General features: G+C 37.7%; 4 protein-coding genes across 14 annotated transcripts in view; 2 read left to right on the top strand and 2 right to left on the bottom strand.

Annotated features, from left to right (window-relative positions):
- The window catches only part of vav3b (vav 3 guanine nucleotide exchange factor b), a 49154-nt gene extending 41325 nt beyond the window's left edge, over positions 1 to 7829 (bottom strand). For all 3 annotated transcript variants that reach the window (XM_079611653.1, XM_079611654.1, XM_079611655.1), the window contains exons 1-2: positions 7483 to 7829; positions 6191 to 6307 (exon numbers count right to left, since the gene is read on the bottom strand). In XM_079611653.1, coding sequence (XP_079467779.1) covers positions 6191 to 6307; positions 7483 to 7686 — 321 coding nt within the window. In that variant the 5' untranslated portion in view covers positions 7687 to 7829. The remainder of the gene's footprint in view (positions 1 to 6190; positions 6308 to 7482) is intronic.
- Positions 7830 to 8387: 558 nt separating this feature from the next.
- selenoj (selenoprotein J) lies at positions 8388 to 12494 on the top strand. The gene is made up of 11 exons (XM_079611662.1): positions 8388 to 8584; positions 8879 to 8999; positions 9128 to 9194; positions 9492 to 9668; positions 9794 to 9892; positions 10686 to 10778; positions 10927 to 11083; positions 11261 to 11376; positions 11555 to 11632; positions 11743 to 11882; positions 12127 to 12494. The coding sequence occupies exons 3-11, from the start codon at positions 9128 to 9130 to the stop codon at positions 12226 to 12228; spliced, it is 1029 nt and encodes a 342-aa protein (XP_079467788.1). The 5' UTR covers positions 8388 to 8584; positions 8879 to 8999; the 3' UTR covers positions 12229 to 12494.
- Positions 12495 to 13193: 699 nt separating this feature from the next.
- sh3glb1b (SH3-domain GRB2-like endophilin B1b) lies at positions 13194 to 23461 on the top strand. Of its 3 annotated transcripts, XM_079611659.1 has the most exons (11): positions 13250 to 13603; positions 15181 to 15322; positions 15836 to 15964; positions 16244 to 16377; positions 16468 to 16560; positions 16942 to 17028; positions 18658 to 18681; positions 18973 to 19062; positions 22512 to 22612; positions 22732 to 22954; positions 23045 to 23461. In XM_079611659.1, exons 1-11 carry the CDS (start codon positions 13541 to 13543, stop codon positions 23150 to 23152), a joined length of 1194 nt encoding a protein of 397 aa, XP_079467785.1. In that variant the 5' UTR covers positions 13250 to 13540; the 3' UTR covers positions 23153 to 23461. The 3 variants fall into 3 exon arrangements, with proteins under 3 accessions (XP_079467787.1, XP_079467785.1, XP_079467786.1); XM_079611660.1 differs by lacking the exon at positions 18658 to 18681; XM_079611661.1 differs by lacking the exons at positions 16942 to 17028; positions 18658 to 18681 and having other exon boundaries at positions 13194 to 13603.
- A 1071-nt stretch (positions 23462 to 24532) lies between these two features.
- The window catches only part of arhgef4 (Rho guanine nucleotide exchange factor (GEF) 4), an 83379-nt gene continuing 81845 nt past the window's right edge, over positions 24533 to 26066 (bottom strand). For all 7 annotated transcript variants that reach the window (XM_079611646.1, XM_079611647.1, XM_079611650.1 and 4 more), the window contains one exon: positions 24533 to 25563. In XM_079611646.1, coding sequence (XP_079467772.1) covers positions 25406 to 25563 — 158 coding nt within the window. In that variant the 3' untranslated portion in view covers positions 24533 to 25405. The remainder of the gene's footprint in view (positions 25564 to 26066) is intronic.

Genomic DNA, 26066 nt, shown 5'->3' with positions numbered 1-26066 from the left:
TAGACAAGACAGTCAATGAAAACAATTTCCCAGCAGACATATGGACTGCTTCAATCCTGTTAAAAAGCAACACATGATGCACCATCCCAAGATTGCACTGAGCTATAGACAAAACTGGTAGCTACTTCGTGGCATCTACAATATAAGACGGTTTTAATGTTCTTTTTAAACATTTTAGTCACAATATATTTCCTATTTCTCCTTCCTTTTATGTTATTTCATAGTGTTAATTACTTTCACATTAATGATAATAAAGAATGAGAAATCTGACAAGTAAAAGTCTTCCAGATATTTAACCATCACCTTACAATGACTTTTACAGGTTTCCTGTGCTTCTTTGGTTACGTTCATCAGAAGGAAGTTAAAAATACAGCACTAATCTGAATGTGGTCTTAGCTCTTAAATCAGGAACAACACCATGATTTTGAATGTCCGGTAAATAGTATGGCCATGTACAAAGAAAAAAAAAAGTTGCATACACTTTTTGCATATACTGATTAGACAAACAAATACACACCAGACTATCAAAAACATCTGTACTCAATGTTATTTTTTTTAAATGATCAACTCATTCACAACATATGTGAAGCAGATAAAGCAGTTCAAGAGAAATCGTGTCAGTAAATCATTGCAAAGGCAAAACTGCAACCACCTATTGATTTGATATGGTTGTGTTATCTAACTGTCAATATACTACCCCAGTAACCTAATAATAAGAGAATGCCTTGAAGGCATGTAGTAAATCTATATCTCTACTGTCAAATGGGGTGACTGAAACAACGACATGTGCATAAGATGACGTGCCTTGAAGGCTCAAGGAAACAGCACAGGAAGATGAAAAAACAGCTGTGGTAGAGTCAAGCAACATTAACACCTGTGTGACTTCATGAGAAACAATTTGAAGAAAGAAATAAGCGATGAGAGGCAATGGCAGGGTAGGCGATTCGTTCCAGATTTTTTTTTTTTCTCTTCACGTCCGGATACCAATCACTATTTTAAGTGCGGTCTAAAAGTATTTATACAAATATATAGTGTCTGTGGAAGGCGTAGGACCATAAAATGTCCGTCCAATCATTGCATTCGGTCTGAGTGCAATGATACGATGTCCTACCTGCCTATCAACCTATGTATTTTTATACCTATAAAAATACATACGTTGATAGGATACGTTGATCATCAGTGCGTTTCATGCTATGCAGAGTTAGACAGACGTCAGTCACCGAGCAACGCAAACAAACAGCAGCCACATTTTACAGTTCCTCCTGAACCAAAACAACGAGCTTATGCTGAGCCATAACTACTGTAATTTGGATGGAAGAGATGGAAACCTGTAACGTTATACACCTGAGCGGCTCGTGAATTTATGCGTTTCAATGGCAACATTATCAACACCGAAATGAACCTGCAGCAGTCAGGTGATACAGGGTCAGCGCTCTTTAAGTTGTTTATGTTCATAATTATTGTAATGTTATGTGCGTTGAGACATGAGGTAGTTTAACGCTGTCTCTCTTGCTGCTTTTGTTTGCTCCCTGCTGTACGCGTTCATGTGTTTTGAAGGCCTGGCTTGGGAGAAGCTCTGAAGGGAGGATTTGATCTTATGCTTTCAAAGCTTGTTATTACTAGCCACTCTGAAAATTGGCTACCCTACCTTTAAGGCCCGTTCACACCAAGATTGAAAACTATAAAGATAACTATAAACTTAACTATATCAGCGTCCACATCATTCTGTTTATTCTAAGTGCGCGCAGCAGTGTCGTCGTCTCCCGCTTAAATGCTCAAGCTCTTTAAAGCAGGATGGATTCTGATTGGCAGCCAATGATTTTATCATTCATCAGCTGCAGACATGGGCAGTATTTCAATTAAATGTATTTTAAATACGTATTTAATTACTTTAGTGTATTTTGTCATTTGTATTTTGCAGGTGTGGAAAAAATAAAATGCAGTTTGTAACAAAATATTTTGAGGGAGTGTATTTAGAGTATTTTAAATACCATATTAAAAATCTTAAAAATCACCATATGCTTATCACCATAGATGATTTTGCCATATTTTCGGTCTGATGTTGGCAATGGCAATGTCCAGGTTAGATGCATGAAAATCACGTGACGCCCTGTAGACCGGGCTCCCTCCAAGCCTAAGTGCCAACTAGTCTCTCCCTATGGAGGATCCCTTTACCACTCTACAGATAAAGCGTTGTGGGGAAATTTGGCTCGCGTAAGCTACCAACCCCGAAGTGATAAAATAAAATTCTGTATCAAAATTTAAGACAAGTAGTTTGTTTAGGCATGGTTTGCAGGGAATTACAAAACTGTGCATATATATTCAAACGCATATAACTATAGAATTAATTCTTGATGTGCACGTGAGTGCCATCAGCGTTTATCACAGGCTCGCGTTTAAAGTCTGTTTTAGAGAAAAACGGTGTCGTCTTAGAGGCCCCTAATTTAATAACAATTGATCACTTCGACTGAGGTGAGTCGGTCGGGGCTGGCTTTGGCTGGAAAATATGTTTATTCAGGAACCGCTATAAAGCCAAAACAATCTGTTACCTTAAATTATACGTTTATCTCTGTAAAGCTGCTTTGAAACAGCTTTACTTGACTTACTTGACTTTAGTTTTCTCTTTTGTAGCATAGTTGTGTTATTGCTACTATTTCTGTTATTGACCTTTCAATAAAGTTCCTCATTAAAGCTGTTAGTGCACATAACATAAACATAGATTTATGGCTGTTTCCCCTCCCTTAGCCAGTGGTGAGGAAATGTCTCTCTACGCTTATTCAAGCCTTAAGGCACGCGTAGAGTAACGGTGATAATACATTTTAGACTTGCTGATGTCACTAAACCCAGGAATGTCGTGTAGTCCCTACCAGACGTTTGTTGTAGTCCTTTTCTTTAAAAGCAAATATCTCCCTTTGCTTTTAACTTTGAGTGTTGAAACTTTGCAGATGTTGTTTATGCTCAAACAGCAACATTACACACTAACTAAAGTTAGAAAAGTCAAATCATACTTTACCACCCCTTTAAAGGCAGCCTACCACACCATTGATGTGAACTTATAGCTATACATGCCATTTACGTCACAGGGAGCTATTTCAGGCCCTGTAGAGATTTAGTGAAATGCCCATGCTTTTTTATTTTGCTACTTTGCCATTTTGAATTTACACATTTCTCATATTTGTGTTATTGCTACTATTTGTGTTATTGACCTTTCAGTAATAAAAAAAAAGACTTAAGATTATTGTGGGAGTATTTTTGTATTTTCCAAATACTAATTACTTGTATTTTATTTAAATAAATTTTTCACATCAGTATTTTGTATTTTATTTTGTTACATTTCATGAGCCAGTATTTGTAGTTTATAACACAATAGTTTTTGATGTATTTTTGCCCACCTCTAGCTGAATAGTTCTGAAAGTGATTCCAACAATATAGTTTCTCTGTGCGTTTATCATTATAGTTGTTGTGTGGACTGCTATTTTTATATATTTAGAATGATTTTTAGAACTATATTTGTATCATTATCATAGTTATCGTCCTCTGTGTGAACATGGTCTTTCCAGTCATTTAAGGCACTACGTGTAAAGTGGAGTATCTACACACGCTAAAATCACTTTAGCGACTCTTATTGCTGCTTATTGCTTTTATAAAACTATGAAAACTTTAATGAAACTATAGTTAACTATTGTAATTGAGTTGTATGTTATTTTATTTGAGTAATGTAGTGCATTATACTAACATTAGGCTCTATTCAGTTACTGGGCAAAGTACAGTATGCAACTTGGCATGTGTTTTTCAGCATTTTACAAAGGCTTTGAATGGCAGACCATCCAATCAGAGTTTGAACAATGTTTTATCAAGTTAATTTTACTTAATACTAAAATAAGCACACAACTTCAACCCAGAGTGCTAAGTCTGAGCTGCATTTCATGTCATTACTTCATAATTTAATTTAAAGAAGATTTAATGGATGTGGATGTAACATGCATACTTACAAGGCAAACTCATGTTAGTAGATTGCTGCGGGGCAAAGATTATTCAGAAGGATTAACTTAAACCTTGAGAACACAGAGAGACATATAAATGGGGCAAAACCCAGCAACTACAGTCTCAAACATTTCAATGTGAAGTGAACAATTCTTACAATGGAGCCACTGCTTCATTGTCACAGTTGTGTGTGTGTGTGTGTGTGTGTGTGTGTGTGTGTGTGTGTGTGTGTTTGTTTAGAAAAAGTGTCTCATGTTCACCAAGTCTGCATGTATTTAAAGCACAAACACAGTACAAATAGTGATATACTGTAAATTTTTCTATTTTAATATATTTCAAATTATAATTTATTCAAAGCTGAATTTTCAGCAGCTATTAATCCAGTCTTCATTATCATATGATTCTTAAAAATCACTGCAATATTGGTGCTTAAGAACCTTATAATCAATTTTAAAAACAGTTGTGCTTCTTAACATTTTTGTGGAAACTGTCTGTGATCAAAAAAAAAAATCTTCGATGAATAGAAAAGAACAGCATTTGTTTGAAATAAAAACTTTTTATCAATTTAATGTATCCTTGCTAAATAAAAGTGTTCATTTCGAACGGTAGCGTAAATATATGAAAATAAAGAAATCACATTGCAAGATATAATCACATTGTGCGAAATAAAGCCGAAATGATGAGAAACAAAGTCACAATTGCAAGAAACAAAGTTGCAATTGTGAGAGATAACATCGCAGTTGGGAGATATAAAGGTGCTATTACCTTAGCCTAAAGTAGCCGAATATATTGAAAAAGTAAAAAAACGCATAGACATCTTCAGGGCTATAGGGAGTACAACTACAAAAATAGTCCTGGAATCTGTGATGACGGGGAGTGACTATCAAATGACCACCTCATTAAAAGTTTCATGCTACTTTTAGTTATAGTTACTACTACACGTGTTTCGATCTACTTCAACATCAACTATACACTCACTGCTATTCACCTTTCATCTTGCATAACTGCACAAAACAACAGGTTCTCCAGATATGCTCAGCTCCTTTAACATACACACATGCCCTTAGCTAGAAGCCTTTAAAAACTGGGGGTGTTTGCACTGCTTTTCCGTTCCCTGCATTAGTCCGTTCTTTCAGGAGTGCTCTCCCGACTGTAGTCCAGCCCTGCAGGGATGTGCTAATGCTTCTGCGTGGCTGCAGATGTGTCATACGAGTGCGGTCAAATAATAGCTGAACTCCTCTGTGAGAACAGCGCTGTCCCTCACAGCACAAAAGGACGCGCCGCTTTATGTTTAACCCCACATGAGACCAGACCTTCAGCCACTGCGCTTGCTTGGAGAAATGCCAGGAGGAAGCTACTGGAGTTGGTTACTCCTGTGGCTCAGGGAATTATTGTTCAGTCTAAACATTCACGAAGAGGTTGTAGGCTGCAACATGTTGTACGGGAAATAAATGAGCTATTTATTGCAGGTCACCTTCAGAGGCCAGACCACAACCACATCAACCAAGCAAGACAGCTACATTTTCTGAGAAATATTAAACAGATTATGTTCATTGCATGGGGAAACTGAATGTAAAAAAGGACATGTTGGCGTAGAGATAGAAAACAGAAAGATCTCGGATTTCATCAAAAATATCTGGTGTTATGGGTTTGGAACGGCATGAGGGTTAGTAGTTAATGACAGAAATGTCATTTTTAGGTGAAATGACCCTTTAAAGATAAGAAAAAATTTGTACGACTGGTTTTTGCAAATGGCCCCACAACTGTACAGTATGTTAGATTGTCAGCTTCTCTGGTCAGCCGTCTGGTCACACTCCCCCCTCTATCAATACATACTGTCTGACCCATATTCAGAAAATAATGTTTGTTAATAGTCTCATTAACACTAAGCAGGAATTCACAGCTAATTCTGATTTCAAAATAAAATCAAAACAAATTTACTTAATATGTTCATTATATAAATTAATATATTAATACATTAATTAAAATATGTTTATTGTTCATTGTGTACATTATATTATTGTTCTGGTGAATATATATATGTATACAGTATATATTCACCATAACATTATATATATATATTATATACCGGTATATATATATTATTTTTGTGTGTGTGTGTGTTACAACTGGCTACTTTATAAACTAACAATACAAATTATAGAAAATACATTTTTTTTTGCATTTTTATTTATTTATTCTTTACCTTTCCAAAATCACGGACGTCGAAGAGATCGAAGGCATCAAACAATTCACTCTTCTTCATCCCAAATACTTCACAGCATGCAGACAGAAATGTACGAATATTCTTCAGGCAGAGGAACTAAAAGAGCAACAAAAAAAAAGATTTAGTAAATTTTTAAACGATTTCGTTTTTGCATATATATGGACAAGCAATTTCGGGACAACACAATCATTTCTGTGGAAATGTGGCCTTGTGAGAGACTCATGGTGGACTCAATATTAAGGCTTTTCCCTTCGGTAGATGAGGAAATGAGATTCCCAGCTAATCACAAACGGTCTATTGTCTAATAGCTGCAATTGACTAGGCTATATTTCTGCTTCTGTGTTTTTCTTTCCAGTCAAAGATCACAATAGATAAGGTTGCTTTTAAATTCTCACTACTGTGAGGGAAGTGTCCGTGTATCCATCATGACAGCTGAATTTAAATTCAATAGTTTTATTAATTCACATTCATTTATTTAAATTATTGTGAACTAATTTTTTAGAGCACACAAACCACACATATCAAAATGCACACGACTACAGGAGTCAGATAAGTGAACGCTGACTAATCCAAGGGATGTTGTTGAAAATTGCTCTTTTCCGTTGTCTGATGGAGACTGACTGTGTCTCGTCAGTCCAGAAGGGTGGATTTGTGAGTTTAAAAATCAGTCACAGCAAAGTTGGATTTTATCAGGTCACTGGAGTGAAACAGGGGCATCTGGGAAGAGTCGTTTGGCCCTGGGCAGACTGCCTGAGACTTCTCAGCCCTAAACACTTACTTACACACAGCAGCGAATCAGACAGAACATTCATCTGGATGACTTTTGGGTCCCTACCAAAACACGCTGTACATTTAAAAATTGATGTTTTATTAGCTCAATGTTTACCCAGTTTGTTGAGAGCTTTGCAGACTGACTGAATGATGCAGTATACAAAGAGAGCTGTGTATATCTACCATTGGACCCTTTGTGAAGAGATGTCTATGCTGCCACTGGCACTGGAGCCCCTTGTAGTACTATATGGCACTGGCTACTATAAAGGTTTTAAATGAAAAAATGTCGAATATAGGCTAGACCTACTGTATAATATGTAGAAACAAGTGTACTGAAAGAGCTATATACTATGTGTACTATTGAGTCTTATGAGTCCAGTGTCAGAAGGTTAGTGTTTCCATAACTGCAATGCATTATAAGAAAATAATACAACGTTTATTACAGCAGTAGTTCATTTAAGTAATACAATAACAGTAGTATATCAATTGTTGGCGCTCACCTGTGACATCTGTGGTCTGAGATTGATCTCTTTTAGGTTAATGGTGTCGGGTCTGATATTGTTCAGCAGTTGGCACAAAAGCACCCCATCCCGTAGAGTTTGGGCCAAATCAAAAACCTGCGCCGAATCCGCCGTGACCCGATGATTCCGGGGCAAAACTTTACAGTTGATCAGCCACAAGCTGCATTGCCTCCAGTACTCCATAACGCGCGTATAAAATTAAAATATACAACTGTGAAATAAATCTGACACCGTTAAATGAAGCTGAGATGATGTAGAAACACCCGAACCAGAGCAGCGCGCACACCTTGCGTTATATTTGGCATCCGTGGTTTTCTTTTTTGAGCGTGCGCTCTTGGTTGCCAAAACTGAGACTTGTTGTGCGCACTAATTTGGGTTTATCCGCGGTCTGCCAGGACTATAAATCCCCATCAGTGGAGTTACGAATTCTAGTATGGCAAAGTTTTTTTTTATAATAATTAAGTCGTGCGGTGATGTCTGGTAATCTTCCAATGGAGAAGTCTGATCTCATGAATATTAATGACACGTTGCTGACGCTACGTTGAAATCTTCCAATGGCGAAGGCTCGTCTCATGAATATTAAGAGCCAAGTCATCATAGTAGGATAATTTCGCCCCCCTTAGCCTATCAAATGAGCTTCCTTTTCCGTTAGTTTTACTAGCCTATCTGATGGGTTAAATGCAAATAGGTCTTCAAACTCTTGCAGATTTGTCTCTTCCCTCTTCTAAATATTATACTGACTTTAAAGGAGTTTGTATTACGCTGTAAAACTGTAAATAAATTATTTGTCCAACCTGTATGATGATTAATAATGTCCAGAATAAAAGAAAACCATTAAGAACAATACAAAGAGATACGTATGCTATTATTATTAGTAGTAGTATGAGGGCTAGTTTCTAAGGCAATCGTTCAGCTTTTTAATGGTGAAGTAGCCCTTTCACTGGGGAATTTAGGACATTCCAGATGGATTAAACATGGCTTTAGAGAGTGATCATTCGATGGAGAAGTTGATTTAGGAGCGAACTCAGATAGTGCAAACGTTCTCTTTTACTTTTCCAGCAATGAAGATTAATGACCACGAGTGAGTATTCCAGTAAAATTAGTTTGCTTATTCATTTTTTTTCTTTTAGAACTTTCAGACAATTTTATGAAAGCGGTTTGTTTTATATGTACTTCAATGAATATGAACGAATCGTCTAGTAGCAAATATATCTAAATGAATTCGTTTTAAATAACATAATTAGTTATCTATTTAGTAACTTGTTATTTATTTGGTTAAATCGTATAGTGTCTATTTACCATTTATAAACAGTCGACGTTGCACGTGCATGATGTAAGGCGTTGTGTTGTCACGTGCTTAATTCTGTCCAATCAGGCGCACGGGGAACGCAGTTCCATAACACAACCATAGACAGAACACAACAAGCGCTTCCACATTAAATTCGTTGTGCAACTCTCCAACTTCAGATTCCGCTTAAAGAATATAGGATTTCAAGGTGAGAAACACTTTCTTTTTAAACTGTATTACACATTTTACGAGTTTCAGTTGTGTACGTTGAATACATTCTAAGCTTAGGTGCATGATACCGTTTATCTCATGTTTCGTTTTATCTCGCTGTCACAGATGGCTCTTGCCCTGGCTGACAGGGCTATCGGAGCTATCGTGGCCTCAGCTGTGGCCGATGCTGCAGGTTTGACTTACTTACGAATACTAGTAACAAAATATGATATATAACAACAGAGTCAAGTTTTGTAATGTATCACAGTCTATGAATTGGCATCACAGTGTTACAGTAAATTTTATTGTTTTTATAAGCATTGAGTAATACTGCTGAAGAACATGCACATGTATGACATTGCAATTTATGTAATCACACATGGTTCTTCTTGTCATTACTACAGTAATTAATTATAGAAGTAGGTAACCAATAATCAATAGGTGTACCAATAATCAAATGTCAACACAGATTTGTGTTTATAACCTGCAGCACAACCGCTCCACTGGGTCTATGACCTGCAGAAGCTGAGTGTGTTACTCTCTAAAAGTCCTCAGCCTGAGTTCCACCCTGAGTCTGCAAACCCGTTCTACAGGAGGAACACTGGACAGCAGAGCTGCTATGGAGATCAAGCTTTCGTGCTCCTGGAGTCCCTGTCCGAGTGTGGAGGTGAAAAATACTCAAAACAATTAGATCGTGATCTAATTGTATGTAGCTCTATAAAAAATTTGACTATGATAATACTATGTGTATCATCATGTTATTTTCCCATGTTGTGGTTCATGGGCTAACAGGTCTGAATGTGGAAGATTTTAAGCAGCGCACTTACAAGTTCTTTGGACCAGGATCTGAATATGACACACCAGTCAATGATCCTTACAGAGACAAAGGAGGTAGATTAAATCCATTGCACAAATTTTCATCTTATTTACTTTTTTATTAGTTATTCTTGAAATATTCCAAGGTATATTTGTTTTTCTACATTATAACAGATATTATATATATACCGATATATATATATAACTGTATACAGTGTGTCCTTATATTTTATTTAACTTTTAATTATTTTAAATAAATGTACATTTAAAACACACCTGTTGTTCTAGTATTATTTATTACTATTATCATTTTTATTAATATTTTGAATTAGCTTTAAAAAATGGATTGACCCTATGGGGAACGCCATCAGCGTGACCAGTGTCTAAAGCAAATAGCACAATTTCACGTACATTGTAGGCACCCTCTTATACTCACAGGCGCTCCGGTAATGAAGTCATGCACTGTCGTTGGCCAATGAAATTGTCGTGTTTGCACTCGTGCTTCAGACACCAGTCACGCAGGTTACAGTTGTAACCTGAGACGTTTTATTCGTTTTGTACCGCTATTCAGGTTTAATTTATTTTCATTTCGGTTTTAGTGCTTCAACTTAAACTTACTTCAGTGAGTTGCCTAAGTACTGTAACATTTCGAATTTTCTTTAGTTTAAGTTTTTCTAATATGCTTTTTTATTCATATTTATTTTTTGATTTCATCTTTCAATTTCATGTTAACAATGATAACCATGCCTGTACGCTTGTCTGACTGTCATTTTGACTCATAACCCCAGACAGATGGTTAGGTTTGTTTTGTTTTCAAATTTGAGTTTTCTTGAATTATTCATGATTTTTTATCATTTTTTCTCTCAAGCTCCCAGGCCTCAACTACCTATTGAGGGACCCTGGAGACATGCAAGCCTTAAGAGCTTCATTAAAAATGTGGATGCAGGCAAGGAAGAGACAGGTATTGCCAGATAACCCTCCTCCTAAATATTATATTATATTGTTACTAAACACAAATTAATTTATATGTTTTTCAAACGTATAATTATAAGAACATTCTATGTAAATTGAGTTAAACAACAGTACATCTTTATTGTGACACCTTTCAGGTTGTGAAACTGATAATCAAATAGATGGGGTGGCAAAGCTGGCTCCCATTGTAGCGTGCTATGCTGGAAAGCCAGAGATGTTGGAGAGGGTTGAGGAAGCCACCCGTGTCACACAAAACAACGACATGTGTGTGGCGGTAACTCTCGCTGCTGCTAGGTTGGTACTATATGATTGACAACATGAGATCATGTGACGCATGTACATACAACTAGGTTATTTATTTCTAGTTTCCAACTAGATGGTGGCATATGACAGTTTAAATTGTGTGAGGAAATGGTGTATGAACTGATCTCTTTAATATGATGTTAGTGTTAAAAGTTGCTCTTTCTTCAGGTTCTTGGAGCATTTCATCCTGAATGGTTCTGATCCCAAGGCCCTGGATGCAGTGCTAAAACAGCTCAATGACCCGAACAGGAAAAACCCTCAGGAGTTGGACAAAGCTATAGCTGGTATAAGCAGCTTGGTACCGTTATTAGTATTATGAGCTGGATTCTTCACAGATGAAGCCGCATATACTGTATCGCTTGTCTCTTTAGCTGAGGCTAATGCATCATTTAACCCTGCGAATCCTGTCATTCACTGTGTGTAGATAATATAATCAATCTTATTTTTTGTTTTATAACTCAGGGCACATTCATCAAGTAAAGGACAATCTGAGCAAGAAACCCAAAGAGCTCATTCCCGCTGTGTTTCCAAATACCTGAGGTTAGTCATTCAGAAGTCTATCATATGCACACTATTCAGCAGGCCCATGTCTCTTTAGCATTCAGTTCTGTTGTTATTTTTTGAGATTGATTGACAGTCGCGTCCCTCAGGTTTGCCAGGTGCGTTCCAGGCAGCGCTGCATGGGGTTCTGACAGCCAGTGGCTATGAGCAGGCTGTCCGGGACGCCATGAGCTGCGGCGGATGCACCTGTAGCAGGAGCTCCTTCATTGGCGCCTGCATTGGAGCTCAGGTACTGCAGAAATATATGAACCACATTGTTCTATCATAATACAAAGCAGTCTATTGTAATCAAGGTCAAATTCTTCTTGTGTTATCTGTTGTTGAACACTTATCTTTAACTGAGCAATCCATTCCAATCTTTCATCAGGTGATTATGTCATACATACATGACAGAATGACTATGCAGTAACTTTTGCGTTTATGTAATGGCTCTCAATATCTAATACTGTGACACTTGTTTTGTTTTTTTTCAGGTTGGTGTTGAAGGAATCCCAAGTTCCTGGAAAAGCAAGACTTTGCGATATAACACTTTGTTAGATCTTGCAAAGAAAGTTGTTACTCTCCAACAGTTTTAACTTTTTAGTATGCAAAGTTAATACGTGGACAAGAACTGATATGAATGTAAAATCATACATGTTCTTATGATTTTTTTCTTTTGCCTAAAGCTCATCTTCCATGGTTGTGATTTTGATGAGACAGTTCATGAAAGTTGTAGCTTAAAATATGAAAAAGTTATAACTTGATACCTTTGTTTTATTAAATCACAACAAGGCATGCAGAAAATGGCATATATACATGTAATTTTCTGTCATTTTGTGGCATTAAACTAATATTCAATGAATCACTTTGTATCCGTTTTGTTATTATTGCACCAAAAAGTCAAATAAATACTACTGTGTTGACCGATAGCGCCATCTAGTGGACATCATGAAAACTCATAGACCTCATAGCAAGACAATGCATTTTTTTTATTTTTACACGAAGCAAGCAGTAATATTTTACATTTTAATGTTCATAACACCATATTTTATTCTGTTTATTTATTTGTAATTTCCTATTATTTTCCGGGTTTTGTTTAACAACCTAAAACATTGTATTTGTTTTAAAAAAATTTATTTAAATTTAAAATATTTTATATAATAAAATAAATATAATAGATTTAGATATTTCTTTTTACGTTATACTTTATAGCAAATAACAAATGTATGTTGTTTTTATTTATTTAGTTCCTGTTATTTATTATTCTTTACGTTTGTCAGGCTATAAGAGAGTCAAGAGACTCGTTGTTTTTCATTTAGCCTCTCAAAACATTACTCATTTTATTTATTGTTTCCTATTATTTATTGATTTATTCATAGCTATCTATGGATTAATGGATGATTTATCTATGCTTGACTTTGTTAGTTTGTCAAGTTAAAGGTGCCACATTCATTTTCTCACTCTTTGGCTCTTTATCAAAACCAAATACCATTTTTCCAAATACTATAGACAGACAGACTGTATTTGTTATATTTTATAGCCAGACTGCTAAGTAGGCAACACACACACTGTGGTTTGAGACACACCCGCTGGCTCTCGTTGAGTTTGCCCTTCCTCTCTTCTCACACTCACACACTCCGGCAACAGCTGCTGCTCTGCGTTAGCAGCTACACTACTGACAGATACATCACAATACACACCAGACAGCCTTACGCGTTTATTTTTCATTAGATATATTTCCAGTTGCGTTTTTTTACATGGACTACACGCTTATCACAACAAAGCGAGCTGAATTCATAAGTGTTTTGGCCGGACGGAGAGAGGCTACAGCAGGCTAATCTGTGTTTGCTAACAGGCTTCAGTTCAGACTGAAGGTTTAAAAACATCGGTTTATTCATAAACGCAGACATGGAGTTCAACGTTAGACGACTAGCAGCGGACGCGGGCACTTTCCTCAGCCGTGCTGTTCAGGTATAACGTTGATGTCTTTAAATTACTTTAAAACCCTCAAGACCCTTAAACACTTTAAAACCCTTGTGTTTGTTTATAAACCGTTTTTATTTACTTTACTTAAAAGTAGTTCAGTCAAATAATTGACAGGTGTGTATGTCTTCATTTACTCACCCTCGTGAGTCGTGTATGACTTCTCACTTCTCTACAAAAGCAGATTGTTATGAACTCACAGCCGACGTCACCATTCACTCCTTACCTCTTTTTACCATAACATGAAAGTGACTGGTGACCAAAACTGTCATTCTGCCTAACATCTCCTTTTGGTGCTTTAGAGAAAATATTAATTCAAATTCATTGGTTTAGAACAACATTGGGGTGGTGACAGTTTTTATTTATTTTTTCGGATTTGTTCACTATTCCTTTCAGAAGAAATAAAACGGTTCTTTATTATTTGTGGCAAGTTTGTTTTATGTTACATTGATTTCTGTTAAGACATAGTTTATCAACTATGTGTGTTAGTATGTCAACTGTAATAAGTCAAATGTAATACGACAAATGGTGCGTTTTATTTTAGGATATTGTTTTTTATTTGATTTTTGTTTTTACTTTGATATAATATAAATGGGTCAATGACATGACATGCATATTTTTGTGCATGTCATGTGCATTATTTCCCTTTTAAAATACTTTAATAAATGCATGACATATTCCTTTATTCTTTAAAACCTTTATAGTTTGAATTCATTTTTAGTACATTTAAAATACATATTATTTTATGTTGTGTTATCTCAGGTGGTGCAACTGTCCGAACAAATGAGCAGACTTTAAGAAAACTATTTAAAATGGTGTCTTAATAATACAAAACACTATAGCATTATTTTAGGTGTGAAACCTTTCATATAAACACATTTTATAAATGGCAGTAGTTTAAAAGCTGTTGAGATAATTGGAAAAAAAAAATTGTCCAGCAATTTGTAGCTATATTCTCAGATGTCAGGGTGGCACTGCAAACATACCACTTTTATTACGAATTGACAATGTAATAACAGTAAACATGATTGTGCATCATCCAGAGGAGCCCAACTGATTCTTGTGGCAGAGTGAAAAGGTTTGTAGATCTCTCTGATATACTGGTAAAAACTGCTAATTTCAAGTATGGGTAGGTTGGTACTCTTTCCATGTCAGGTGGTACAACTACAGTACATATATACCTACAACTATTTGGTTGTACCGCCTGACTAATTTAAAATAAACACTTTGAAAACTTGTTTAAACACATTGTTCACGACTCAAAAATATGCATTACATCAGTTTTGAAAAGATTATAAAAAAAAAAAAAAAACTTTTGTGAAGCTTTATTTGTCAATGACTCAAATATATAATTTTATTATTCATGTGAACAGTGGTAAAAAGTCACGTGTTGGCCGGAAATGCAGTTTAGGTCAGCAGCTCACTAGGTTTTGGTTTTGAAACCACATCTGGAATGTGTGAACTTCACTGTCAACTCTAAAAAGTTAAATGTAATATGTAAACTATACTGCTGAAAAGTCATGTGTCAGAACTGTCTGTCAACAAACTGTTTGCAATCCATGTAGTTGACTGAGGAGACGTTTGGTCAGGCGGAGAAGACTGAGCTGGACGCCCACCTGGAGACCCTTTTGATTCGGGCAGAATCCACCAAACACTGGACGGAGAAGATCTTGAAACAGACCGAAGTTGTCCTGCAGCCGAACCCTAGTAAGAAGAAATGCGTGCGGTTAAACGGGACTGTAGCTCAGCAATACTGCAAGTCACCATTTGTGCTCATTTGCATCACCAGTAGAGGGGAAATGAACTCCGCATTACAGTTTGTGAAATCATCCCGCTATTGCAGTAACTCTACAGTAATTGCTGGAGAACAGTGTTAGGTTCCCCATCTGTTCCTTGCAATAGGATTAGGACCCAGAGTATTTTTAGCTGTTTAGCCAGGAAGTCAGAACAATGTGGGTTATATCTTGCATTTATGATCTTAGGCTGTCTTAGAATTAAGAAAGATCTTTATTTCGGCTTTCGGCCGCATAGAGGTTTACTTTGCTTTATTTCCCGAGCAGCATAAAGGGGAAGGCTCATGATTTTCTTTTTTTTCAACAAGCACACATATCAATAGTAACTCTTTGTAAGATATTTTTGTAAGGGTGACAGGCCTTGCTTAACAGGTTGCATGTGGTCTCATCTGACTCCGTCTTAATTGAATTTGTCTGATGTGTGTAGATGTCCGGATGGAGGAGTTCCTTTACGAGAAGCTGGACAAAAAAGTCCCAACACGTGCCAACAACCACGAGTTGCTAGGGGAGTGCATGATCGACTCGGGGCACGAGTTCGGACCTGGGACTGCGTACGGTAAGCTCATTACGTGACCTCGTCCCACTGATCCTGGACCCTGACAGTCTCCGCTACGTCCATGAAATAATTGCGACGTCACAAAAAAGCAAACACACTTCTTCAGACAAGCAGCTTTCCATTGATCTGTTAGACGGATAGTGTACAGTGTGAAAGAACCCAGAAGTGTGGCTGTCAATCTACATGGAAATACTTTGAATGTACATACATATTCCGTGAATGTAATTGAATGTATCTGATGAGTGTGTGTGCTGAGATGAATGTGCTGTCATCCTGCAGGTAGTGCTCTTGTTAAATGCGGGGAGACTGAGAAGCTGTTAGGCAGCGCAGAGAAAGAGTTCATTCACAGCTCCGCCATCAATTTCCTCACTCCCTTCAGGAACTTCATTGAGGGAGATTTTAAAACCATATCTGTGAGCATCAGCATACCATTGAACATGCAGTATCTTTGACCACAATATATTATATTATACATTTTTAAACCGTTTCATTTATCTTTACAGAAAGAGCGCAAACTGCTTCAGAATAAGCGTCTAGATCTGGATGCAGCCAAAAACAGAATGAAGAAGGCCAGAGTGGCTGACGCTCGTTCTGCAGTTAGTATTTTACACACACACACACACACACACACACACACACACACACACACACACACACACACACACACACACACACACACACACACACACACACACACAGAGAGAGAATGCTATAATAAACTGCTTTTTTTCTTTAGTGGCATTTCTAGCTTAACCCGAGATGAATTTTGAAGAGTGAACGCTGTTTTTTCCTCTTTCCCACGCTAGCCGCCAGCTCTCTAATGCTCTTAGCGCAGTGTAACTAACAGAGGTGATGCTTGTGTTGAACGGTCTTTTGCACGTGCGTGCACTTCGGATCTCTAACCTCTCTTATTTTCCACAGTTCTCTCTCATTATGTCTCTCTCTCCGTCTCTCTGCTCGCCTGCCTCCGTCCGAAGGAGCTGAACTCAAGCTCTCCGCTGGGAGAGGAGTATGTGGCTCACTTTTCTTACATGCTCAGCTTCTTGCATGTCAGGTGGCTAAAGGTTTGTCTGCTGCGTCTAATAAAACATCTGCCCTCTCCTGCCCTTCACAAAATCCACCATCTTTGGAGAGAATCATTCTGTGGAAAGAACACTTTTACATAAAAAAAACACATCTTGATCAACACACGCTTGTATTTCTGTCTAACTGAACAGAAATAGCAGTGTGTGTCAGTTAATGTGTTTTTGTGTTCGCTCAAAACCTCAGTGCTGGTAAATGCGCATCCTGATTTGTGAGATGTACTTAACACGCCATTTATTTTACTTTGAGGGCAACAGAATGCAGTTACTGTGTTTGGTGTGGTTTTGTTTTTCATCTGTCCATTGATAATATACATGAATCTGTGTCTTCTGTGCATGTGCAGTCTCAGCTAACATTAAGATGCACAATATTAATTATCCAAATGAGATATTTTTAATTTATTTATATATGAAGTATTTAATTAAGATATTTAGAAAATTTCCTACCTTAAATATATAAAACATTTCTTTTTGTGAGTGAATGCAGTACAATCGCGAATATAAATGGACAACTTTAAAGGCAATTTTCTCAATGTTTCGATTTTTTTGCACCCTCAGATTCCAGATGTTCAAATAGTTGTATCTCGGCCAAATATTGTCCTATCATAATAAACCAACCGGATCTCACGGCAATTCGTACAAATTTTACGAGGTGGCTAATTCGTACGAATTTGTACGTTTTTTGCTAAATCAAACATATTTTACGAGTTGCCAAATTCGTATGAATTCGTACGAATGACCTGACCCCGCCCCTAAACCATCACGTGGGTTTAGACAAATCGTACAAATTCGTACGAATTAGCCACCTTTTAATCACTTATTTATTCAGTTTTCATGTGATGTATATGATTATTCGTAATCTCAATTTCGAAACTGTGACCCATGTGACTGGTTTTGTGGTCCAGGTTTACATTTATCATTTATCATATTATATTATCAGCTGATATTTAATTGTGATACTCATTTCCTCTATTTTACATTTAGATTACATTTGGCATCATCTAACTCCTCTATTTTAACATCTAACATATATTTTATTTTAAATATTTAAATTCAACTAATAATTTATTAACACTAAAATGTAATCTTTAGCAAAAAATGTAAATACGTTTTTATACATAACAATATAATGCGTAAATTCATTTGTATCATTTAAAACAATTGATTTTAGTGTTTTGTTTTTAAGCCAAAACAGCATTGAATTTTATATTAATACCATTTTATTTTACATTAATATGCTTATAAATAGATGAAATATATTGTCATATTGGTGAAGTATTTCAATGTGCATTCAAATATATTTCAGAATGGTATAAAATGATTATGCTAGATCCAGTACTTCGGTAAACTTGCGTAACATCGTTCCACCGTGAGGTGAATGTGTTTGTCTCGTGTGTCAGTGTTGAGCATGTGCTTATTCATTATCATAAGGAGTGAACAGCTCCCTGGTTTGGTTCCTCCCAGTGAACGTGTCTGTGCATGCATGTTAAACCTCCCTAACGTAACGGCTCCAGGCGGTTATGAAAGCTGTTGATTGTGAGGAGTGATCAGTTTGAGTTGAACTGTTTCCTTGACCTGACAAGTTTGTCACTGTTTCTAAATGCTGGCCAGCTGTGGACAGAGGAGGTGCAGCAGGTGAGTGCGCTCGAGTCTTTCCTCCCCTAACACTGTTGAAGAAAAGCGAGACAGCTGCCCTGTTATCTGTGCTTGTGCTGTCTGACATCAACTCACCCTGCCACGTGAACTCAAACATCATACTTGTGCCTGTCCACCAGAAGAGGGAGCTTTAAACCCCATTATATTCCCACATGACTCTGTCACATTTACCTTGCACAGAGAGCAGCTTAGACCTGACATCTATCTGATTCTGAGTCTGTTTGTTGTGAGGATATATGTGATGTGATTTTGTGTGTGTGTTTCCCTTAGGCAGAGACGGAACTGAGGATAGCACAGAGTGAGTTTGACCGGCAGGCCGAGATCACCAGACTTCTGCTGGAGGGTATCGGCAGCACTCATGTACGCTCACACATCCTTTGTGTATATCAGTGATTCCTGCGCCACTGCAGCACTATGGCAACAGTTAAAGGGACAGTTCATCCAAAAAGGACATTCTGTCATCATTTACTCACCCTCATGATGTTTCAAGCCTGTCTTTTTTCTTAAAGACATTTTTAGATTTTTTTTTTGTATATATATATATATATATATGATGTCAATGGTCGCCAAAATGGTTTGTTAATGAAGTTTGTTCAAAATATCTTTTGTGTTAATCAGAAGAATGGCAAACTGTCTTAGAACGACATGAGGGTGAGTAGATGATGCCAGAAGCAGGGGTGCCCTAACCTGTTCCCGGAGATCTACTCCTGGAGTTCAGATCCAACCCTTATCAAACACACCTGTCTTATTATCTGTCATTATAGTGCTCCTGAGTTTTTTTTCCCTCCCCAAACCAGTTCAGCATAAACTGATTTTATTGGTCATGTGTCAATCACAGTACTTATTGCCTACACCAATCGGATCGGCCCAATTTCAGTCCTTGCGCCTCAGTGCTCTTCCAAGGGGGTAATCCATCCGCCGGAAACTGAAGCCTCCGCGGGAGCCGCCATTGTAGCAGAACTTCACCTGCTGTTAGCATTCCATTGACTCCCATTCATTTTTGCGTCACTTAGACAGCGAATAACTTTACATCTGAAGCGTCCAAAGACTCCGTTTGTCCATTATTTATTTCTAAAGAAACACGACAATGTATAAAAGGCTCCATTACTTTGTATCTTGAGTTATGACTTCGTAGAAGCCGTTTTTGTAAAAAATAGGCTAACGATTGCGTCATAAACACGCGACTCTCTGTCGCACTGTAGAGAAATTACCGTATAGACCGGAGGAGAAGCTCGCAAGCAATCGGGGGGGTGTGGAGGCATAAAGTCAAGGGAGAAGCCCATAGAGATTCATAAAGTTGCTCATGCTGCTAGCTCATTGACAACTAATAATCACGCTCTCCGTCTCTGAGAGATTCGGAAGGGAATGATTCAGATTTCCCTCGGCACAGCTACTAGAAGACCCACGTCACATCTACGTCGTCAAGCTCAGTTTGAGTCTGCGCAGTTCGCCTGGCGATCAGGAAGTGAGTGCTTCAAATGGGCTTCACTTTTCTCCGTTGAAATCTATGGGGTCGCTGTGTCCATCTTATATACTGTCTATGTGCTCTTCACAGTTTGTAGGTTTCTCTTATCTGGCACACCTGATTCAGATCATCAGCTCATTAGAAGAGAGCCCGGGTGCATCCTGATTGACAGGGGCAGCGTTCCAGTACACTTTTAGACACGCACTTGCGAACTTCCCTAAGCACTTCCCCTCACCATTTTGAAGTGCGTTCCACTTTGTGAAGTGGACGAGGGAAGTTTATATGGACATACCCTTGTTCCCTCGATTTTGACGAGGGAGCGAGTCTACTTCATATGTACACTTCAGGCACCTATGTCCCACAATGTAGTACGATTCATTATGTTACCACAGATCGCGTCTAATCACCACCTCAACAAACAACTCTATGATATATTAATTATATATTTTTTATTTAAAACAACCCAGACACACCTTTATACATTTGGATGCTGTTAGCTGGCTGGAAGTTAGCGAGTGAAGGGCATGACAATTTTGGACTGGAACGCAAGGGTCCCTACGCAGTGTTCCCTGCTCCCTACTCCCTGAGGACCGGATATCTGATGAAGTTCACTTAACAAAATGTGTTCATTCACAACAACCTGCAATGTCATCAAACACAGACGAAACTCAAGTCGCACAAATTAGACGAGTTTAAAGGGTTAGTTCACCCAAAAATTTAAATTCTGTCATTAATTACTCACCCTCATGTCGTTCCAAACCCGCAAGGCTTTCGTTCATCTTCGGAACACAAATGAAGATCTTTTTGAGGAAATCTGAGAGTTTTCTTCTGTCCCTCCATTGACAGTATACACAACTACCACTTTGACACTTCAACAAGTTTGTAAAGAGATCTTAAAACTAATCCATATGAATTGAGTGGTTTAGTCCACATTTTCTGAAGGGACACGATCACTTTTTTATGATGAACAGATTGATTTTAGGCTTTTATTCACATAAACATTCATCAACTCACACATCAGTTCACATAAATTCAATCTGTTCGTCATTCTAAAGCAGCAAAGTCTCTTCAGACAATTTGGACTAAATCGCTTAAATCATATGGATTCATTTTACTATCTCTTTTTGAACATTTTGAAGTGTCAGTTGCGTGGCTGTCAATGGAGGGACAGAAGAAAACTCTCAGAATTCATCAAAAAGATGAACGAAGGTCTTACGGGGTTGAAACGACATGAGGGTGAGTAAATGAGGACAGGATTTTCATTTTTGGGTGAACAAACCCTTTAAAGTTTGTTGCCATAATATATACCGGTAATTATTATTATTTCTTTAACATAATAAAACAATAGAAGAGAACAGTGGCCACATATCACAAGCATATCCAACATAAACCAGATACATGCATCGTTAAAAGACAAAAAAATAGGTTCATGTTGACCTGCCAAAAATATGTGAAATCCTGGGACCTAAAATCTTTTTTTTTTTTTAAAGGGGTCCATGTCTGATAAAACATATTCATTTCCCCTTTTGACCTGTAAGTAATATATTCCAGTAAAAGAAAATCAAATATCACTTTATGCCACTCCGACACTGTTGGCAGTTTATCAGAGATCCATTTAAGAAAAATACTCTAACGGGCAGCATAAGTAAGGAGATTAAACAATTTCCTGTTTGATGCTCTCTTTATATTACTATCAGCAGCACCTAATAAAAAATAAAGTAGATTGAGGTGTGTTGGAATCTCACTTAAGATTCCCAAATACCCAATTAAAAGTCACCTCGCGAAACACATGGTCCAATGAAACCCACCCCTCAACGGAGCCTGTCAGATAACAGACGTACACATGTGCAGAGCAGGGAGGCTGAGGACTGGGATTGGGAACCCCTGCTCCTGAAGATCTTCATTAGCTGCTTCAGGTGTGTTTGATCAGGGCTGGAGGAGGTAGATCTCCTTTAAGAGTTTGTATGTGATGGGTCCCGTAAAACAACATCAAATTACACCCTTTTAATTTTGCTGTCTTCATTGCACTCAATAACAAGCATACAGCATGACTAGTCTAAATGAGTTTGCAAATTAATTACTTGTATGAGCCTGCATGTTCTTTTAATGAATCAGACAAAAGGCTCATTCTTTGTATCAATTTTAATAATTGTCTCTTATGAGCCATTCTTTTTAATGAATCATTCATTTAATGTTTATCCGTTTGTCAGAACGGATCGAACTGATTTTAAATACAGTAGTTGGGTTAAATGATAGATTCTGAGGGAAACACTGATGTATAATCATATCTATTTTATGTTTTATGATGTGCGCTGACGGTTATGCTCTCCTTTTTCATAATCAGGCTCATCACTTGCGCTGTCTGAATGATTTTGTGGACGCTCAGGCTGCATATTATGTCCAGTGTTACCAGTACATGGTCAATCTGCAGAAACAGCTGGGAAGGTTGGCTCACTTTTGTATCTATGCATTTGTTTGTAATACATTTATGCTAAACAGTCAAATTACGATGTAAGGAATATGTACATTGAATATGTACGTAACTGCTCCCTTATTTGCTCCAGCTTCCCATCCACGTTCTCTAATAACAATCAGCCGTCTGGCAGCTCCTCCGCCAGCGTCTCGGTTCCCTCGGCCGCGCCGGCCGCCTCACTGCCCGCTCCGCCACCCAGCCAGACCTCACCCGCGCTCAACGAGCTCCGCAGCACCTCGGGCACCCGTAAGGCCCGTGTGCTCTACGACTACGACGCTGCCAGCAGCAGTGAGCTCTCTCTACTCGCGGATGAGGTGCGCCTTCATCGACGTACTCAGATTCAGGCATTACACGGATCATTAGGAGTCTTAATATGTGTGTGTGTGCTCATTTCTCCCTGTCAGGTGATCACCGTGAGCAGTGTTCCAGGCATGGACTCTGATTGGCTGATGGGGCAAAGGGGCAATCAGAAAGGCAAAGTGCCAATTACTTACTTGGAGCTGCTCAATTAAGATTAGCGAGAAGTGTAAAAAGATTAATTAATTGACATTGTAGATGTGGGTTCGACAAGAGTAACACTCCAGATGTGATCTGAGAGAGATCAGAATTTAATGTAGCTCAAAGCAATATAAAAGTCTTCTACACTGCCATTTCCTGTTGTGTGAACGTCTCCTCTGCGGCGTAAGTAGCCTTACAGTAACGAACAGCAGTCCGAGGTTGCAAACTATTCATCGGATTTATGTGCCAACTGATTTTTTTTTTACTGCTAAACTAATTGATTTTGCTATAATGTGCTATGGTGCTCGAATAAATATTATATAGTGCGTTGCGGTTTCGTGTGATCTTTAATTTTTCTGTAAAGAAATATTTGGTAACACTTTATTTGACAGTGTCCATTATACATGTACTTACTGTAGTAATAACAGTAAATTATGCTTAATTATATGCAACTGACCTTGAACCAAACCCTAATCCTTACCGTAAGTATGTCTTGGGAATTATTAAGCATGTGAATGTATAATTCGACTGTAACAAGGACACCTTAAAATAAAGTCTAACCTAATATTTATTTTATGTCTTATTGCTTAATATAATTGTCTTGTTTCAAGGTCGGACAAAGCTGAACACACTGGATGCTAATTTTGAAAAACCATAGTAACAGCAGAGCCCGTCCTTACTGATATGTTAGTATGAATCTTGACCACTTGGTGGCAGTATTTTCATTTAGTAAAGATAAAAACGTAAACACTGCAGCAAGTGTCTACTAAGATGCATCTCATGAATAGTGAAGAAGAGTGCGATTTCACTGCAGTGGCACCAAACAGAACTGCAACAATATTGACACTGTGTGGAAACACTTCTTTTGTCTTCCATTGTTTGGGAAAAGCTGTGTTATTAACCAAAGATAAAACTTAAAGTTGTTTTCATTAATTGAAATAAAGATTAAATGAAAAACAAAAAAAACAATGAATGATAGATAGATAGATAGATAGCAAAAGCTGTTATTAACTAACAATAAAACTATTAAAATTGCTTTCATTAATTGAAGTAAAGATTGAAAAAAATGTAAAAAATATTGGATTAAAAACTTAAATGAGAAATGTTGCCTTTTCAACTAACTAAAATCAAGTTTAAAAAGAAAACTAATACTAATGATAAACAAAAAAAAATGACAAAAGCACAAATAAAAACCTAAAAATTAAATCTGGAAATATAACATAAAAACGCATTTAAAATTTGAATAAACACTATAATAGTATATAAATAATACAAAAACAACACTGGCTGGGCTGTTCATTGTGCAAAAATAATAGTAGTCATTGCACATTAAGCTGGAATAGAAAGCATTTCAACATCAGCAATCATAAAATCAGTTTTACGCTAACCAAATGTCAGATTCATAACACTTACAAATGCTTTTTATTAACATACTTGGTTTTGTGGTCAAAGATAATCATATACATATTTGACAACCGTCAAAGATACTCTTTCATTTAATAGTACCATTATCTGTCAGAATGACAGAATATTGAGAATTTTATTTTGGGTCGAAAATGTCGAGTTTCACAGCAAATTCATGCAACCCCCCATCACAACATCCGGGTTACGTTTGGAATGGCACTTCAGAGAGAAGTTCGTTACAGAGGAGTCATTAGGCAGAATCATATGAGCACGTACATGAAAACACTCATCTGAAACGGTGAGTACCGGTGGGACGTCGTCAAAAGCTTCATGAGGAGAACGTTCGGAGAAGTTGATAGTTGCATACACAGACTGGCATGATATCGACGGACTTCGGGTGACAGCCTTGAGGAAGTTAATACAGTAATAAATCTCGGCACGGTCTACTTTCATCTTGTGCGGAACCCCTTGAAACTTGAAACTTTGATCATGGGTTACACAAAAAGTATCAAATTACATACAAAAGCTAGTAGTTGGGCACTGTGGATAGCTGGCATACATTGAAAACTTGAAAATAAATTAACCGACATATAAAGAAGTCCTCTCTTCAAGCGGGGCTCTTTTGATGAAGCGTGTCCGTACGATAACTTGCAGCAGTAGTCGTGTTAGTCGGGAAGTGGAGCGGTTGAGCAGTAGAAGCCGGACAACGTAGCAGGAACGCCCCTCCCGCGATGTTTCGACAACGTCTGGGAGTGATGCTGTGATTGTAACAAACCCATAAAGTGCTTTCGCAATTGGACAATAAAAATAAACATGTTACACTGGGATAAAAACACAAGTTCAGGCACAGCCGCGAATGTCCCTCATTTTTTGAACGGTGTCAAGCGTCCGATGTTGTGCCAGAAATTGGAGGTCTTGCGTTTGGGTTCGGCCAACATGATGACCTGCTGCTGGGGCAGGGAGGTGGGAAGCGTGGGGTGCTTCTGACGCAGCAGGAAGTCATAGTAGGGCCTGGTCACAGCTGTGGGGAGGAGGACAGAAACAAGGGGTCAGGACACCTGAGAGTTCAGTCGCTCTCATTAGAGAACAGGACACGGCCCAGACAGCAACATAGTGTCGGCCCACATCTGGTACGTGTGGATTCCACATGTGGGCCGACACCATGTTGCTGTCTGGGACATGCAGACATGTTGGTTTAGTAGACGAGGGTGTTTCGGTCTGATATTATTGAATGTTATGCTGTAGTGGTTTTAGTGTGTACTTATTAGGAAGTAGGGGTTGCCAGTGAATTATGTAAACTAGAACAGTTACTGTAAATAAAGGGCTGGGTATCGATACAGATTTCCTGATTCGTTTTGAATTCTGATGTTGATTCGGTTTGATCTTTTATATGAAAGCGATTCTCTCTCAGCTAATGCTGTACATTTTGTACATTACAAAATAATAATTCATATAATATCAACATGGCCTAAACTGTGCAGTTCAATTGCCAATTATTAACAAATTAATTGTAAAAAAAAAAAA

Source organism: Phoxinus phoxinus, assembly GCF_949152265.1.
Source record: "Phoxinus phoxinus genome assembly, chromosome: 5".
NCBI lineage: Eukaryota > Metazoa > Chordata > Actinopteri > Cypriniformes > Leuciscidae > Phoxinus > Phoxinus phoxinus.
Note: the sequence above shows the minus strand (reverse complement) of the source record. Positions and strands in the feature narration are given on the sequence as shown.

What these genes read in the sequence shown, in the direction of transcription:
- sh3glb1b (XM_079611659.1), top strand. Translation starts at nt 13,541, where the DNA reads ATGGAGTTCAACGTTAGACGACTAGCAGCGGACGCGGGCACTTTCCTC. An exon ending in TGTCCTGCAGCCGAACCCTA is followed by an intron (nt 15,323 to 15,835) that starts GTAAGAAGAAAT and finishes TGATGTGTGTAG; the next exon opens with ATGTCCGGATGGAGGAGTTC. An exon ending in AGGGTATCGGCAGCACTCAT is followed by an intron (nt 19,063 to 22,511) that starts GTACGCTCACAC and finishes TTTCATAATCAG; the next exon opens with GCTCATCACTTGCGCTGTCT.